This window comes from Anastrepha obliqua, chromosome 1 (genome assembly GCF_027943255.1).
Source record: "Anastrepha obliqua isolate idAnaObli1 chromosome 1, idAnaObli1_1.0, whole genome shotgun sequence".
NCBI classification, from domain to species: Eukaryota; Metazoa; Arthropoda; class Insecta; order Diptera; family Tephritidae; genus Anastrepha; species Anastrepha obliqua.
In genome coordinates this window covers 181,449,376-181,468,215 of record NC_072892.1, presented here as the reverse complement: position 1 = coordinate 181,468,215, position 18,840 = coordinate 181,449,376, and the positions used below count along the sequence as shown (strand labels likewise).

The window sequence follows — 18,840 nt, the reverse complement described above, 5'->3', positions numbered from 1 at the left end:
ACCCTGATATAATTTAAAAAAACCACAGCACAGAATCTATGATCACTTTACTAGGCTACGAAAATTTTCTCATAAAAACCGTGTTTATGTAAGACATTTAGGGCACAAAAGATCTTTTAGGTCGAACTGTCGGCGATACGGCATTATTATTCAAGAATTTACCATGATATCTGCTTGCTTGAAGTACTCTCACAATACCTTGGCTTTTCTTAAACAAAAATGGTGAAAGTGTTAAGAAACACTTTCCGATCTTAGTACCACAGCGCCACAACCCGTAGACGGTGATACATCTTCCCTACTACCTAATTTCTCCCTACAGGTTTCCACGCACCAACTTAATGATAGAAACTAAAAAATGCAACTATGCAAACTCATTTTCTTTGTGGCCCTTAACAACACTCATTTCATTTCCAATGCTGTATAAACTTCCACTGGGCGCTCACTTCAGAGGCATTCGGTAAATTTCATAATTTTCAAATTTTTTCGAAAATTCACTTAACGAAAAATTCCAATTTTCCTCATTACTTGCACTTAAATGTATGTGTCAGTATGTGCGCCATATCTACTTTGCCCCATATGTACACGACAACAATAACAAAGGCAGAACATTGGTATAAAAGCGGAAGACAGCCACTCGAACGCCTCAGTTGACGGTTAGAATTTGCGTTTCGTGGCACTGCAATTAACTAAGCAGCTAAGCGGATACGCGGCAAAGCATTTTGCACTAAAGCTAAAGGCGAATTTTTGATTTATTATATTTGCTAAACAGAAGCAAAAGAAAAAAAGTGAAATAGGGTCAGCAAAGATTTTGCAAATCCAAAGTGCCTTTAGTCGAATTCTGTTGACGTTGTTGTCAACCGGTCATCAGCTCGCGCGATCAACTGCCGCATTCCCGCCGCGCAGCTTTGCTGATTGCATTTGTTTATTTTTTTTTCTGTCTTGTCTGTTTGGCTATTTGTGTGTCGCCATCGCTGATCGCGTCTTTTCCCAACAAAATTGCTCACTTTTGGCATCTGGTGTTTTGGAACAGCGGACAAAAAGAAAGCAAAAGCCGAAACATGCGTTCAACAGCGATCGTATTTGTCATTTGCATGGCGTTGGCCATGAGCACAATGACGCAGGCGGAACACAATGCGCATTGCAAGGAACTGAGTAAGCAAATGGTCCCGAAATTTAGTTGACAAATTCGACAACATGCTTTCATTTTTTTCTGTGTCAGTCCAAAAACGGCAATGAGTTTATGCGAGTACGAAAAACCGGGTGTATATACATACGCACACACTTAAGTATGGATATATAGGTTGTGACTGTGAGTCACATATCAGCATGGAGTGAATGATCAGCAGATTAGTAGATGCTGAGCATAGACAGACGATAATATAGTTTTGTATATTAATAAAGTATTCAGTTTCTTCCAAATTTTTAACTTTACTTAGAAATTTCAGTTACAAAACAAAAGTGTTTTGAAGTGTTTTCTGGATTTTAATAGATGCAAAAAAATCTAGGCCAATTTGGAACAGAAGTGAGCAGTTTTGAACTAACTAAAAAATAACTAAATGAATGATAAATGAACGTTCAAAGAATTATTATTTATTATGCAATAAAATTTGTTGCCTGACTTCGTATGATTTTTTTTTATAATTAAATATTTGAATATCGGATTTAATCTAAAACTAAATTAAAGTAACTCCGAATAAAAATTATTAAATATTCTTGTTCAAAAATCTAACAAAAATTAGAACAACCCAATCGAAGAATGTTGGCTTTCCATACAGTTCTAACAGATGATTATATGACTAGTAGAATTTTAGTTACTCTCTGACTAGTACTTGTTTTTTTTTTTGTCGGCACAACTAGCAAGTGCAGCACTCATACATTAATTAAGTCCATTGTACGGCACTCGGATTCCCTTTTAATATTTTTTAAATCAACCCGACCTCGAAGAAATCTGAGTAGATCTTGTGATGCCAAGGAGCCTGATTCGAGCGAAGGCGGAGCAGACGCACAGGAAGTGGTCCACCGTCTCATCCTCCTCTTCATAAGCTGGGCAGAGTACATTGTCTGAGATGCCTATCTTTACCATGCGCTTCGCTCACAGAAAGTGACCCGTCATTAGTACAACCAGCCATCTGCACTACCCTCTGCTTAATGACAGAAGGATTTGCGACAGTCAATCGGAAATAACAGGTAACATCTGTTTAGTCCATCTCCAACCTCTCGCTTGTTGGTTGGAGTAACCCATTTGCTAACCGTGGCTTTCATGGCTGCAGAAGGGAGTGGCAAAACGGGCTCTGGGCCAAAAAAGTAGTACTACTTCTTCCACCAACTACCAGTTCATTAACCAGAATGTCAGCTGTGTAGTTTGGCTTTTCGCCCCAGGGCGTTGTTAGGTCGATCACAGAGCCGCATAGGTTCAAACTGCCTCCTATTACAATAGCAAATCATTGGTTTTGACTTTTTCTTTGCATAAAAGAAATAAATACTCAAATACTAAAAAATTAATCCAAAATTACTTACCAGTCTAGCAAAGCAATTGGCACTGCAGCCACTCGACCACAGTAATATACGAAAACTAAACAACAACTCGATTGTGCCAATTTCAGAAAGGTGTCTCTCTAATAACTGAGACATTCAAAAGAAGATAAGGATTCCGGTTCCATCGCCATCTCAGACGGATTCAAAAGAATTAACGGAAAGACAGCCACAGTACTTTATTTAGAGATGGGCTTTCAGCGTACAAGCTCTCGAATTACTGCAGCCTTTTCCAAACAGAGGTCTATGTGGTTGAACTAGGTAGGTAGAAGGAGCGGTCAGTCTTTAACTAAACTCACTTAGACCCTTGCCGAGCCATTTTGATACCACAGCAGTAGTTTTTTTGCTTCACGTTAAGCCATTTTATTTTAAGTGCAATCCCATTGATCTGGTTGGCTCTTATATCCCTAAGGTCATCAATACCGTTCAAAAGCGATGAGCCAAAGTACCTAAACCTAGTGACATGCCATGTAAGACAGTGACATACGTGCAGCATCTGTAGAAGTCGAAATGAGGTGCATTCAATCTTTGGAGATATCGACCTAGGAGACAAAGGCCTGTGATCAAAGCAACTAACATACTTAGATACATTTTTCTCTTCATCGATTAAGTAGCGCCTTTGGGCACCTGATGTCATTACTGGACAAATTATTTCTGTATCGTTTCATGTCAGACTATGAACCCATCTCATGTTGACTGAAGTGGCAATACTACTGTTGGTTGAGAGAGGTACACACAATCTCCATATCAAGAGAGAGGCGAATGGTAGGCCCCTATCTCGCTAATTTTTCTGCCTCTCAATTCCCTTTCACGTGACTATACCCTGGCGCTCACATCAAATGGATGCGAAAATATTCTGCCAACTCGTTAAGATAAGTCCGGAATTTTTGAGCAGTGATGTAATTAATGATAAGTGTTATAGCCGAATTTCCAACCCTTAAATCCCACCATTGATTAGTTGCGGCAAACCGACCAGCAGTGTTACCTGCGTTCTACCTATCAACAAAGTCTAGGGGAGGTAAGAAGAAAAGAGTATTCCGGTTCAACTAAGCCCTCCTTAACTCTAATGGGTGTATTTACAATGACAGCGAGGTAACCACTTCGCATTAATCAGAATTTATTTCTTGACTCTCCCAAAAGTAGATTGTGGGCTATACAACTGTTGGGTCTTTCTTTAAAAGTAGTACAATGTGAAAGCCTCCTTGGTTGGCCCAGCAGTACCTTCAACGTCACTAACTTACTTACTTACCTACTTTCCTGATCAAGGATCACAACCCGTTACCGGATCAAGGCCGCCTGCTTCAGCGTCAATACCCAATATTTTTCTAATCGCGACTAAGCTAATTTGGTTTTATGCTCTGCCCCTCATGGATGAATACTTAGGCCCAGGAAATCAAAAATTTATTTAATTAAAGTCGTAAGAACTTTGCAATATAAACAGGGCTACCATTGCCCACTTTCCGTTTAATCTTTTGGCGAAACTAAGGAGATCTTCTGGTCTTTGTCGAATCAGCGAAATATCTGACTGATCAAACTAAGCTATAGTAATTAGTTTCATCTTTTTTTAATGTTCAAAACACCATTTTTCCTCCTCGGGAGTTAATAAGGAGCCAAATCACAATTTCATCAAAATTCCGCCACGAAATAAATAAAATCACTAGAAAATGATTCATCACTTAAATCATTAGTGCCAAGCTTATCCAGTTTAAAGTTGATGTTCTAGTTTCGAAATTCTACTTCATCTCAGTATTTTCGCTTGGGCTATTTAAATGTATTGAATTTTCTTTTTTGTTCTCTGAGCACTTACACAAATTTATTTTTGAATATCCATTAACAGCTGTGGCTTTGTGCCCAAATGCATCTTTAGCATACTTTCAAATATTAGATAAATCCTATTTATTGACTTTGCTTTGTTGTTTTTCGCCTACATTCGTGCGTATGTATGTCCGTACTTACATCTGTATTTGCTCAGCGCTTATCCGATGGAAATTCGAAAATTGCGCATCTATCGAAAACTGTCAGAAATTGTGTGTCAAGTACATAATGAGAAAGTGATAAAATTTTTATTAGAAAATATTTATAGAAATTGCATTTGTAGAATGCCTTGTGGCTTAAAGGTAAACCAAATGTGAAGCTAAATTGGATGAGAAAAATAAAACAAATATAAGAAATACTAACTAACTACTCAAGTTGTATGGGGACAAAGACGAGCAGTCTGAAAATTTTTCAATTGCATCAATGAAAATATAAAATTTATTAGTTTTGGTTTTTGACCAAATCTATTTTAGCACAAAAAAGTAATTTTCTGTCATTTAGTACCTGTATTCATATGTATGTATGTACATGAATGTATGTATGCATAGCTCAATAACGTCCGGTAATAAAATTGTGCAAGGCTTGAAATGGAATTGTGTTGTAGAAAAATAGTTTATTTGTTTTCATTTTCTGGTGGTGTCTAATTAATATTTAGAAATTGGGCTTTGTGTAATATTCTTCTAATTACAACTCTTTTCAGTGACTCTGGAACTCATATTCTAAATTGCGCTTACACAAAGGAATCTCTGAGATGAGCTTTGCTTCTGCTTGGCAAATACGAAGCAATTGACTTCAAAAAGATAATTGAAAATCTAGTCCATTTCATTTCATTTATTCTCGTATTATATAGATATAATTGACGCGTACACCCTTTTTGGGTGTTTGGCCGAGCTCCTGCTCCTATTTGAGGTGTGCGTGTTGCTCTTGTTCTACAAATGGAGGGGCCTATAGTTTCAAGCCGACTCCGAACGGCAGATATTTTTATGAAGAGATTTTTCATGGCAGAAATACAATCGGAGGTTTGCCATTGCCTGCCGAAGGGCGACTGCTATTAGAAAAAACTTTTCCTACATTTTGGTCTTTCACCGAGACTCGAACCAACGTTCTCTCTCAGAAATCCGAATGGTAATCACGCGCCAACCCATTCGGCTATGGTGGTCTCGTATTAGACCACGGTACGGTATTTCAGGACTTTTGTTTTTTTTTTGCCTAAAAGATGCCCATATACCTTAAAAATTACATTATCAAAATGTAAGAATTTTAGAAAAATGTTGAAATATTTCTATCCTGTAATTTAATGCATTGCCTCAGAGTTCGGCACACACCGTATAGAAATTTTACGAGCTCAAAACTGCAAATCTTCACAATTATATTCTGTATGAAAGTATGGACGAATATTACACTTTTGTTAAGTGTTTGGTTGAGCTCCTCCTCCTATTTATGGCGTGCGTCTTGCAGTGTTTCCACAAATGCCGACTCCGAGCCATAAAGAAAAAAAAAAATGAAAATGGTTTTATTCGTTTTCAAAACATTCTTCTTGGAAGTCAAAGCATTTCAGCATTCCTTCGAACCAGTTATCAAAGCGCCTTTGCCAGTCAGAAGTAGATACTTCCAAAACGAGTTGTTCAGCCTTAGCAGCTGTTCGGCCTTCAACAGTTTCTCCAGGCGTTGGAAAATATTGACTTCGCATCTTATTTTCGATCTTCTGAAAGAAAAAGAAAAAAATGGTGAATGCCACATTAATTCGATATTTTACGTGTTCAAAAACTGCCTTGTGTTAGCCGATACGTGTGAGCTCGCATTGTTTTAAGTTTCTCTGATGCACAGTTGCGACATGAATACAATTTCCGAAAAAAGGCGACCATTTGCTTTGTGGTGTTTCTTCCGCGGTTAGAACACTCATGCTATTTTTTTTTATTAGGGACACAGATACAATGTAAAATACATAAAAATGTTTGGTGAAACTGCAACTGGTTACACTGCAGCATAATTTTGGTAACATAAACAGAATTTTGTGAAAGATTTTCATAGTCCCTTCTTCAAGTTAAAAGCCATCATGCCATATCATGTGGGTTGATTCGGTGGAGTCGTCGGGTTAGGCCTGAGGTGTTGAGGAGTTTGCTAGCTTCCTCATTCACGTGCCTTTGAAGTCTGAAGGAGTAGGCAACTGCTTGTTTTTTAATTTCTTCAGCCACCGTCGAGATCTTGAGGTCAGGATGAATACTTTTATTGTCAACGAACTAAACCGAGTTGAAAATATCTAAAAGGATTTTATTCTGGAGTCGTTGAAGTATATATATTACTTTGACTGTTGCAACCCCATAACTGCGCGCCAGAGGTTTATAGTTATAATACTTTGGTATTTTGTTATATGTAGAGAGTTGTTCTTTGTTCTTCATCCAATTAGCCATTTAATTTTTATTATCTTCAGTTGGATTTCATGCCGTTGAAGTTTTATATGCTCCTTCCATCGAAACTTCACAACGTGCCTTATGTCATGATATTTAGCAGTATTTGCATGTTATAGTGCGGCACCTAGAAGTGTTAGAAAATAATCATTCACATTTTTCTTGATGAAGCTTACATGAACTTGCTATTCGTCAATTTTATGCGCCAAGTCTTCGTCCATTTCTCAGTAGCGTTTGTTGTATTTCGAAGTTTGGCTGCAGCTTTCAAACTTCAAAGCTTTTTCCAATTGCTAGGTTGGCAGTGTCGTCGGCAAAAGTGGAGACCAAGCTATTCGGAGGTATAGGCAAGTCTCTGGTATATACCATAAAAGGTATAAAAGCAGACCAAGAATGCTTTTTTGCGGTACATCAGCATCTATTTCTTTAACGCGAAAGTAGCGTTCGCTCAGATACGACATTAGGGGGCGCTAAAATCATTTGGAAGGCAGGTATTTAGTTTGTTATTTAAACCGTCATGCCAAACCTTGTCGAGCACACGTTATTCTGTTCACCCAAACTATCGAACGCTGATATGTTTATGGTTGATATGTGTAGATCCAAGACTCGTTACTTGCTACGACGTTCTTTGAATCGCCGCGGCTGAATTTCCTCAACATTTCTTTACACTAATCGGCAAAGATCCTTTTTCGGGGAATTGTAAAATTATGCGCTACTCAACGAGAACGAATCTTCTTGACGATCATATGTTCATGCCATATTTACTATACGCAGGATTATCAGATGACTATTGCGAGATAACAACAGCCGTTAAAATTTCATGATATTCCGTTCATTATTTCGTGAGTTATTGGGCTAAGAGTGACGCAACTTTCGTTATTTTCAAAACAATGGATCAAAAAGAATTCCGGGTTTTAATTTTACACTGCTTTTTGATGGGAAAAAATGCCGTTCAAGCGAAGCAATGGCTTGAAAAGTGTTATGGAGCCTGCGCTTCATCAGAAACAACAATAAAACGAAGGTTTGCTGACTTCAAACGTGATCGTAGAGACCCGATGATGCACAACGCAGTGGACAACCAAATGAGGCGGTGGACCCAGAAAACATCAAAAAAAAAATCCACAAAGTCAGTTTGAATGTTCAAAAAGTGAAGTTGTGAGAGTTAGCTGATCCATGTAAGGATATCAAAAGAATTGGCTTTATGTTGCATGAGCCTTTAACTCTGTGCGAAGTGGGTGCCGCTGTCGACAAAAAACTAGTAAATTACAAGTCAATCAAGTCAGAAGACCCTAAATCTTTCTATAAAAGTGGTATGGAAATGATAGAGTGGTGCAGGAATGGTTGCGTTGCTCTTGATGAGCGTTGCATTGATGAATGCAGCTTATTTTGAATAAAAAAACGTTTTTACGAGTGAAAATTGGACCCCGAACTGCATACATGCTAGGCCGGGTCGATTTGTGGGGAGGCAAAAAAATCGCCCATTGCTCTGTGAAAATCATATTCTAGGGGTCAAAATAAGAAACTTTGCCGAAGGAACCATACCTCTAAAACGAATTCTGATGTCCCCCAATTTGGGTCGAACTTTTAAGTTTCTTTTCTCATGTAAAGGCCAAAAATGGGAGCTCCAGGGGGTGTGCCACTGGCATGGGTGGATCGGCCGTCCAAAGTTAGTGGCGGTCGGTCATACATTTGGACTCGATTGGAGCACTCTAAATGGGTCAAAGTGGGATTTTTCGTTCGACCCAAATTGGGGGACATCAGAATTCGTTTTAGAGGTATGGTTCCTAGAATACGATTTTCACAGAGCAATGAGCGATTTTTAAATCGACCCGCCATATTACATACCTATATATCTACGAAAAGAGACTTTCAGCTATTAGTCCATAGGTGTCGCTAGGAGTATTTTTAAACCTTCCCAAATGACTTGTTTTTTTCTTCTGCCATCTGTCAACAATATTTATTGCATTTTTTGTTACGTTTCATACAACAATACATTTTTGTCGCTCTTAAAAATGTCAAATTTCGTGCCTCTAAACTACAATTTGCGGACATCGTTGATTTTCTGTTATCAATTGAAGAAAAACGCTTCTCAAGCTCATCAAATGCTTAAAGAAGCTTATGGTGGACATGCTTTAAGTAGAGCACAGTGCTTCAGGTGGTTTGAAAATTCCGAAGTGGCGATTTTAGCGTGGAGAACGAGGACCGTGGTCGGCCACCGAAAAAGTTTGAGGACACCATATTGCAAGCATTGTTGGATAAAGATGATGGTCAAACGTAATAAATGATGCCATCATGCATGCATTTGAGCAGTTGGAACTGACCCAAAAAACATTTCCAAACGTTTGATTTTAAAGGACGGAATATGGATGCCTCATGTACTGACAATGTGACAATGCACCGCCACATCGAACAAGAGCGACCCGAGAATTGATGGAGACGTACGATTGGGAACCGCTGGTGCATGCGGCTTACTCACCAGACTAGGCGGCTACCGATTATCATTTCTTTGCATCGAAACCAAAAAATGGCTCGATGATTGATTTGCGGCCAAAGACGGCACATTTTTTTGGTGCGGGATCCACAAATAGTCTGAGATATTGGAAAAATGTGTCGCTAGCGATGGCTATTATTTTTAAGATTAAATTTGTAACCATTTTTTGTTAATAAACGTTTGAAATTGAAAAAAAAACGTCTCATATAGATAGGTCAATGAGCAGAAACTCTAAGTTTTTGAGAGTATAATCCTGCGAAAAATTGTTGGTGCTATTTGTAAATACGGCATTTGGAGAACACAATTCAATCACTAGTTTCAAAGACTATATACACATCCGATATTCTCACGACAATAAAGTTTAACGGTCTACGATGGGGTGGTCACATTATAAGGGCAGACGAAGCATACCTACCGAAGAAAATCCTACTGGGTGCATGTAGGAGAATTAGGGGCAAAAGAAGACCAAAACTGTGATGGTTGGATGGCGTAGACGCTGAGCTACGTGGTATACGTTGGTGGAGAACTCAAGCGTGGGATAAGTTTAACTGTTTTGGGCACTTATTACAGAGATTTTATAGTTGTGCAACGTAAGATATGGCTCACCAGAACCATGTTCTAGAACTAGAAAACTCTTAAAACCCTTTTCTTCACTCCTCCATGTATTTATACGTTTTACGTATCTTAAAATATAGAATATATAATTTTTTAGATATTAAAGAATATTTTAATGAAAAAAAAGAAAAGTTTTGCAGATGTTTTGAAATTTCGATACTCACTTAGCCCCTTCAGCACTTTTTCGAGTAAGTTAAGTTTTCAGTTCCCACACAAGCCAAAAATGTATTCTAAATATAATCAGGGCCAATAAGGCAAGCCTCTATTAATTAACAACAATGAAAGCTCAGACACAGCAATAATAAATACTAATAAAGAATGAAATCATGGCGATTGAAAATTAGCATTTTAATTGGCAAACATTAATCAACATTACCTTCTTCTCTTTTATGCCGCATCCCTGCCACAGATCAAGTGAACTGTTACATGGGTCAGAATGAAGGCTACTTCTGCAGCAAGAACGAACATGCGGCCACACAGACGCGCTGGTTCTTCGACAAAGGAGTTTGTAGAAAATTCAACTACAAAGGCTGCTACGGTAATCGGAATCGCTTTTGCACAAAGGAAGCCTGTGAGCGGCGTTGCCGAGGCTAAGTAGAGAAGTCAAGCTGGAATTTATATAAATGTATGCCTTTTTGGATGTCCGATGGAAATGCAATTATTGATTTATTTATAGATAAATTAGCGAAAAATACCTTAAGTATATTTTAATGCCAAATTTGTATATATGTGAAACTAACGCAGTGCCAAAAAGCCAGGAAAATTATTCATATTTACCTGCAGAAGTGCAGTAAATAATGATTCAGTTAATTACGAAATAAATTTAGTACATAAATTTCTATAGCCTAAGATTTTATATAAATATTTACTTATGTGTGTATGTATGTAGTTTATATGTAAAACGTGTTTGTATACATAAAAAAATATATTTCGTTGCTAATAAATGTGGCGAGCATTTAATGGTTCTGGGCGCAAAAATCTTGCTTCCTTTCTATTGGCAATTTTTTTTTCTGGTTTTTATTTACTTTTTTATTTTACTTTTTCTGTCTAAGTTTCCACAGCAGTGCATTTATGTAACGATTTAGGGGATACTAAACAATACTCGTCAACTTTTGATTTTCCTTTTAGCAAAAATTCAAAAAAATTTTGAGCTACACCAACATCCGCCTGATCATTAGTGACGGTAAGTAATAATCGCCAGCATCGCCCCAGGCATTTGCTAAGCATCACCCCTTCAACTGCACCCACCCTCTTTACAACACCTTCCAGCGAATAGATATTACACTTAAATGATTTCTCCCAATAATTTGTAAAACGTTTGGCGACAACTTTCCTACCGGATACCGAAATTATTTTTGTGCAAAAACATCAGTTTGCGAGCACATATGTTTGTATGGTGTATGGCATATGTTTTAGAACTGTCACCGTGACCTGTCACTTTTCCGTCACGCTATTTATATGCTGCTGCTCTCATCACTTGCCTCTCCGCTCACCACCTCTCGACGGCTCAGCTTTAATGTGCGAAATTTCATTGCGGTTGACATTTTTGGTTCTTCACTGTCACGCTGGCCAAGATTGTCACACGCTATCAAAGTAAGAGATCACATATCAGTCGTGATTTGGTGTTAAGTAGGCAAAGCGCGGCGGAAGTGCGAGGTGCTGGTCTTAGAGAGAAAACACATATGGTGCAATAGTCAAGGCATTGATATGAAGTAAATCCACGAGGAGCGGCGGGAATCATTCGTTTGACGTCAAATATATGAGTCAGACCAAAATTATTTAAAAATGTACTTATTTCCTATTATGATCTTGCATCCCAACTGAGGAAGAAAACATTCCCTACCACTCTCGAATAATATCGGGTGCTTTTTAGCTGCATGAGAATTATCGGTATAGATAACTATAGTTTAACAGTTCAGAATGGCAAACGGTATTGACATTTCTGTTCAGTAAAGTTTGGCAAGTCATCATGAATAGCCCAACGCCAGAACAACGCTTCCAAATTGTGGAAATTTATTTTCAAAAAAAATAAGTCCATTCGCGAAGTTCATAGAGATTTCGCCCGTTTTAAGCTCAACATAGTCAGCCTGGTGAGCACGCAAGATCGTTTTCGGACTAATTTTAATAAGTCAAAGAAATGTGCGTACCGGAAAGAATGCTGCTGCTGTAGTGCGAAATGCTGCAGAAGCCGCCGAAATGTCGATTCATCGTCATTCTCAACTTGTTGACATTTGGCCTTCGAACACGTGAAAAATTTTACGAAAGGATTTTGGCTTAAGTGCCTATAAAATGCAATTTGTTCAGTCGCTGGGGACACATGCCGGAATTTATATTCAAAACATATACCCCCGGAAAATATCTAGCAAATTATAACAAAAAAAACATTCTAACGGTATTTCTGTTTTTTATTATCCTTCTAAGTTCTCAAGCTCTTAAAAAACACACTTTACACACACAGTATAAATACGTCACACCCAAAAACCTTGCCCCTTTAACTTCAATTTCTTTTTATAATGCAAAAATATTAAATTCAATATTTTCTAGGCGTAAGCATTAGAAAAAGGGAAATGTGGCACCTCGCTTATAAAATTTTCACTAAGATATCAGAATTGGGTACACTTTTATATAGAGGATCTGTTCGTAAAGTTCACATGATAATCTTTTGTAGTTAATCGGGCATCTAAGCTTCAAAACAAAACTAGGTGTCGGTTGACTGCTGGCAGTTTTTGAAACAAGATCGGAAAGTAACCAGTCGAGAGACATTTAACGTTGATAGTTCAAACTTAGTTCATTTAGTGACAATTTCAAATTGTTAAAAAAAATTTTCTTTGAAGACAAAAAATTAAAAACTAAACTATTTGACGTTTTATTAAATCCTTTCAATGTTTTATGTATCGGAGCATAGAAATAATCCCATTCTAACCCGGTTGGGAAATAACAAATCTACGGAGTAACTATTAAATGTTTAATTGTTTTTAGTAGAATGTAAAAATTACTCCACTCCTTCTATTTTGTGAAGGCATCAAATTTATTACGACACTTCTTGCATCATACGTAATCATACGTTTAGGTCATACAAGCGAAAAGTAAGGCAAATATAGAATATGACTTTCAAACAGGAATTTTGAACCAAAATTATACCGAAACTTCATTCAAAGTGGTGAGACCCGATTTCCTAATTAAATATGAGCAACAGATATCTACTTAGACTTAGAATCGATGCATAAAAATATTTCGAGAAATTTAGAAAAATACGCTATTTATCACGCCATGCCGCGACGTTATTGAGATCTAACCGGGGCTTACACAAATCAAGTAGGCCGATTCCGAACGGCAGACATTTTTTATGAGGAGCTTTTTTATGGCAGAACTACACTCGGAGGTTTGCCATTGCCCGCAGAGGAGCGACCACTAAATTCACTAAAAACATTTTCTTCATTTTGGTGTTCCACCGAGATTCGAACCTACGATTTCTCTGAATTGCGAATGGCAGTCACGCACGAACCCATTCGGCTGCGGCGGTCGATTACAATTTCGGCTTATTATTTTTTAAATCATCTCAATCAAGGGATTCAAAAATTTTAAAACATTCCAAATAGTAAAATTGTAAAATAGTTGAACTTGTAAAAAGCCTTGGAAAAGTCAGCATGGACTGTATCAGCTTGGTGCCTGTCATTGAAAACTATCGGCTTATAAACCGAGTATATCATTTGCGCTCAAATGTGTATGATATAGGATTTCGCATGCTTATATCGGGTGTTCGGTAACCTTAAATGATAATACAAAACATAGATATTGTTGGATTTTTTTTTTATAAACTGGTAGTTAATTTCATGGCATTTATGTTTTGATATGATATCCGGCATATGTACGCCACGACTACTATTTGATCAGTCCAATTTTTGACTACTTTTTCCAATAAATCTCAACAATAAATCTAAATGAGCCTAATCTGCAAACATTCGGTGATGATGGTCGTTTGGGTTCGATTATTGCTCGAGCTGTATTTTTTAGCCACTTAAGCCAATATTCTTGCGTCACATTTTCATATAATCGGAGGACAAAAGGCCAGTAGAAGAACGAAAAAGTAAACTTTTAGAATATGGAAACATCCCTCCGGCGTAAATCAGTGCCTTCCTGTCACGTGTTCGAACACGAAATAGTTACCAGTGTCACAGTATCACATTCACAAAGGAATCATCTTACAGGAAATCCTGCAGTTTGGCCTTCTCAATTGGCCTTAATTAGTTAGTTAGTTATTGAGTAATTTCTGCTCTCAAATAAAGGGTTTTCCAATAACAGGTGTTGCTTTGAATACCCCGCTATTTCGGTATATGTCACTTTTGAAGCTGTCATTTTTTGATATTTGATAAGTACAAACTACGCCATTAATAAAAATGGAACGATATCCGCTTAAACAACGCATTGAAATTATTAAAATTCACTACAAAAATGGTGAAAATTTGGCAGAGACAGTTCGTAAAACATTTTTGGGTCATCGTGAAGCGCCTTGTCGGACCGCAATACAGAAATTGGTGGAACTGTTGGCACAAGTTAGTGATGTGAAGAATGAAACCCGTGCACGTCGCTCAAGAACAGCCGAAAATATTGCTGTTGTAGCCGAAAGTGTTGAAGAAAACCCAGGTTTGACCATTTCTCGTCGTTCTTTGGAATTAGGCATTCCACAAACGTAATTAACCCGTATTTTGCATAAAGATTTGGGTCTTAAGGCTTACAAAGTCCAGTTAACACAAGAACTCAAGCCGGTCGATCATCGACAACGTCGCGTCTTAGCTGATTGGGTCGTTGAAATGCCGGAATTCCATCGAAAAATCATCTTGAGTGATGAGGCCCATTTCCACCACGGTGGCTTCGTCAACAAGCAAAATTGTCAGATCTGGGGCTCAGAAATTCCAAGAGTTATTGTTGAAAAGCCTCTCTATCCTCAACGTGGGACTGTTTGGTGCGGTTCATGGTCCAGCGGAGTCATTGGATCTTAATTTTTCGAAAATGAAGCTGGAGCAACAGTTACGTTGAATGGATTGCGCTGTCGAAAGGTGATTAACGATTTTTTCTGACCGGAATTGGATAGTATTGATCTGGACAACGTTTATTTTCAACAAGACGGCACTATGTCCCACACAAGCAACGAAACCATTGATCCTTTATAAAAATAACACCTCTTAAACTCTTTATATCCATCTTTTAAAAAGTAACTTAAAATAAACTCGAATTGTTACCAAATACCTAAGGCCTCTGATATATTTGGTGTGATTGCACATAAAGAGGATCAGAAAAGCGGGATAAGAGGGAATTAGGCGCTTTGAACAGGGACGGATAATAGACAGAAAATGTATAGGACTTCTGGGGACTAACTATGCAGTATTCAAACTTAATCTGGATTCATGATTCAGGGTTATGGATTCGTGATTCAGATGAAATTGGGAGAGGATCATACTGGCTGCAAAAAGAGAGCGTCCTTCTCTTAACGTAGTATCATTCAATTTTCTACACCACTAAACAGTCATTTTTTCATTGAAATACTAGCGGACCCACAGACTTCGTTCTGTCAAATAGATTTTGAATGTAACAGTTTATATTTCAACCTTACGACGTTTTTACTCTGCTGACCCTCACACACCGCCCTATCATCATGGTGACGGTTCTGTTCAGGAGAATTAAAGAAAAGGGTCAGCTCGGGTGACCTAAGTATCTTCGCTTCCTCGAACTTTGGCCACCCTTTTGGTACCCACAAAACCCCGACTGGGATGTTTGCTAGAGGGGAACTAAAGGTTCAAACCTGATTGAAAAATAATCTAAAGGGAAGTGGGAACCTAAAGGTGACAAATATTTATAAAGTGGGTGCTTCAATGACAAAACATAGAGATAATTAATTAATTATTATTATTATTATTATTAACATAGGGTTAATAACCGATATAAATGAAAAATGAAATAAGACGTATATAAGTATTTTCAGTTACCGCTTTATTGTAAATCAAGTGAATCATAATTATTTAAAAAAATCTGTTTTAGTTTCATTGTAGTGCTTTATGATATACAATGTGTTTTGTTTGATTACCTGGTGAATATACAAACAAATCTGTTTTCCAACACTGGAAGAGGCAACATACAATTGACCATGAGAGAAACATGGGTTTTCTTGATTAATTAATAATGTTTATCTTCTGTTCTTCTTAAAATATGTTCGTCTTTTGTTATTCTTAAATTACGTTTGGATTTGTCCAGCCCTGCATGATTATTCTTAGAATTTACTTAACTATTTTTATTTATTATTTGTGAATGAAATCATTCCTTAACTCGTTCTGAAACTAAAACAAAAAAAGAATATCGCGAGACCAATGAAATCTATAGCTCTTACATTTTTTTACTTTTCAATTTGGTCGGGTTCACGATATTATCACTTTTGTGTGAACGCATTACATCCTTCAACGCGAACACGCACATACACACGAAAGCGCAATATTTGTATGGGAAAAAAAAAGGGATGTTTTTGGGTTTTCCCGGAAATTATTCGAATTTTTCTCGCCATAAAAACTATCATTGGACTTCAAGGAACATTTAGAAACAGAATTGTTAAGATTCGTCCATGCGTTGTTGAATTATCCGCTTACCAACACATTTTGCGATTCATTTTTATATTACAGAAGATGTGAAATCTTCAAGTATTTATTATACAGAATTAATAAAAACAAACGAGTCCATAAAATATTCTCCTATCAATCTACTGCATAGTACTACAGAGGGTCGGCAAAAGTCCGATTACTATATTTAGATTTTGTTATTGCTTATCATAATATGAATAGCTCATTTCCCTGGTCGTCATCAACGTAGTAGTTCTCATCCGAGCCGTTGCTTTTATTTTCGTAGGGAGTTTCTTTTATACGTAGTGGGTCTCAAACTTAGCGCACTGCCAGATATTCTGGAATATTTCGCCTTCTCAGCTTAGCTCGCTCCCAAACGGATGTGCGGAAGATATCCAAAAGATACTTGGGTAAAATCCGGAAATTGTGAGCTGCATGAACCGTATGCAAAAGAATCGTCCTGGCCACACTCAGCTGAATGGCGATCAGAGACTTTCCCACTTGCACTTCTTCATACGGAACCCTTTCAAACCGGCACGTCTTGTTAAATTAGCTAAAATCGCTTAGGCGGTTACCGCACCAATCAAGAAAAACCATTTGTATTACATGTGTCCAAGCAAATTTTGTCCCATTTTCATTATGATCGATATAAAATCATTAACTCTACTGCACTTGAAATCTTATTTGATAATACGATTTAATTTAAATTTAGAATCAAAATAAACAACTCTTTTTGTTGTAAAGAGCCAGGCACAACCTGCAGATTACTTTGACATATCCAGAAATAAACAAAGGTACGAAATAAGGCGAACTGGTCAACATCTGACAGATCAGCAGCATTCTCCAAAAATGTATGGGTAGCACCTCGTGTTGTCGTAGCAACAACAAATATACAATTTATCTTTGTTACAGGTTTTGGACGCGCAGTTGCGGCCAACATTTGAAAGGGATTAACTTTAAAAAATAGATGTCCTGAATGATTCAACACAAAAATAATAAAGATTGCCGAATCAATTTGAATTTTCGTTGTTTTATTTCAATTTAAAATCAACTATGTCTTAATTGCCCACCCTATACATGCATTTTAGAAAATGTGTGTGAAACTTTTTGAAATTTCTAGACCCAATCCGAACCTAAAATTGGGTCTAAAAATTTCAAAATTTAAATGTAAATGCTTTAGCCGAAAGAAAATGGAAGCAAATAACTAGAAGTATTACACCAAAGAATAGCAGCACCTGTTATGTACATGTTTGAAAACTGACTTCACCAGCAAAAAATCCTATCACCGACAAAAAATCGTATAAAGCCAAGCTTCAACCAAGTAAATTGTAATTTTTATTTTTACCTGCTTGTGTCCATCTTCACTATCTCCCATATCCAATGCCATTAATAATGACATTTCACTTAACCGGCATTTTACCAAGAAACATTTTTTAAAAAATGGCCATTTCCCATAGTCTTCTGAGTCCCAGGGAAATCTTACCACAATATTATAGGCGAATTAGTGAATAAACCGACTACTTCTGGTTTTCTGGCAGTTCATCCATGCAGAGGCTCGTTCAGTTAAGAGTTTATCGCAAAAGAATTTAAAATATTTTTACTACATATATAAATATATATTACAGTTCGTCGATCAGTTATCTTTCAACACAGACAGATGCGTAATTCCTCACCAAAGTAGAACGCCAGAGTCAAAGACCGATGAACCGAAGTGCACACGCACCTACGCACATTTCGGTCATTCAGGCAATAATGAAAAATTACTAAACAAATAAGAGGCAACACTTTCGTACACAGATGCGTAGAATGGCACGTGAAGTGAAAATATTTGTGGTAATCTTCTTTTTTTGGTGCGTGGTGTACTTGTGGCTACATACATACCTTGCGACGCATTATTCTACGCCGTCTGTCATACAAAAAAAAAGAATTGTTCTGACCGAGTAAAAAAAATATTTGTACAGTTTGTGAAATAATTGTTTTTACAGGTGTGGAAAGTCGTTTTTGTATGTTTTCTTGTAAATGATAATGAATATAAATATATATTTTTTTTATATCCCCATTTATTTAATATACCTCTCTGTTGACATGAAATAAAAAATAGTTTAAAAAAACTAAAAAAACACGCTTTTATTGCCAATTAGCATTATTATTTTTAAGAAAGAAGTCATTTCAGAGTCATTTCAGCGTCACAAGGAAATGTTTTTAGAATTTCCAGTTGTTAATTTTTCTACTTATTGCAACATAAAAACCTTTAAATTGTATCCAACTATGACATCTATGACTCTTCCGTCATTGATATCTTTGTTTCTGAAAAGCAGTTTTTAACGATGTTCGATTTGCTTTTGGTGTGGCAAATGGGGTATTATGATACGTGTCG

General features: G+C 37.2%; 1 protein-coding gene across 1 annotated transcript; it reads left to right on the top strand.

Annotated features, from left to right (window-relative positions):
• Positions 1-660: 660 nt before the first annotated feature.
• LOC129235547 (actinia tenebrosa protease inhibitors) lies at positions 661-10,802 on the top strand. The gene is made up of 2 exons (XM_054869444.1): positions 661-1,152; positions 10,268-10,802. Exons 1-2 carry the CDS (start codon positions 1,059-1,061, stop codon positions 10,450-10,452), a joined length of 279 nt encoding a protein of 92 aa, XP_054725419.1. The 5' UTR covers positions 661-1,058; the 3' UTR covers positions 10,453-10,802.
• Positions 10,803-18,840: the final 8,038 nt, after the last annotated feature.

What these genes read in the sequence shown, in the direction of transcription:
- LOC129235547 (XM_054869444.1), top strand. Translation starts at nt 1,059, where the DNA reads ATGCGTTCAACAGCGATCGTATTTGTCATTTGCATGGCGTTGGCCATG. An exon ending in TGCGCATTGCAAGGAACTGA is followed by an intron (nt 1,153 to 10,267) that starts GTAAGCAAATGG and finishes TCCCTGCCACAG; the next exon opens with ATCAAGTGAACTGTTACATG.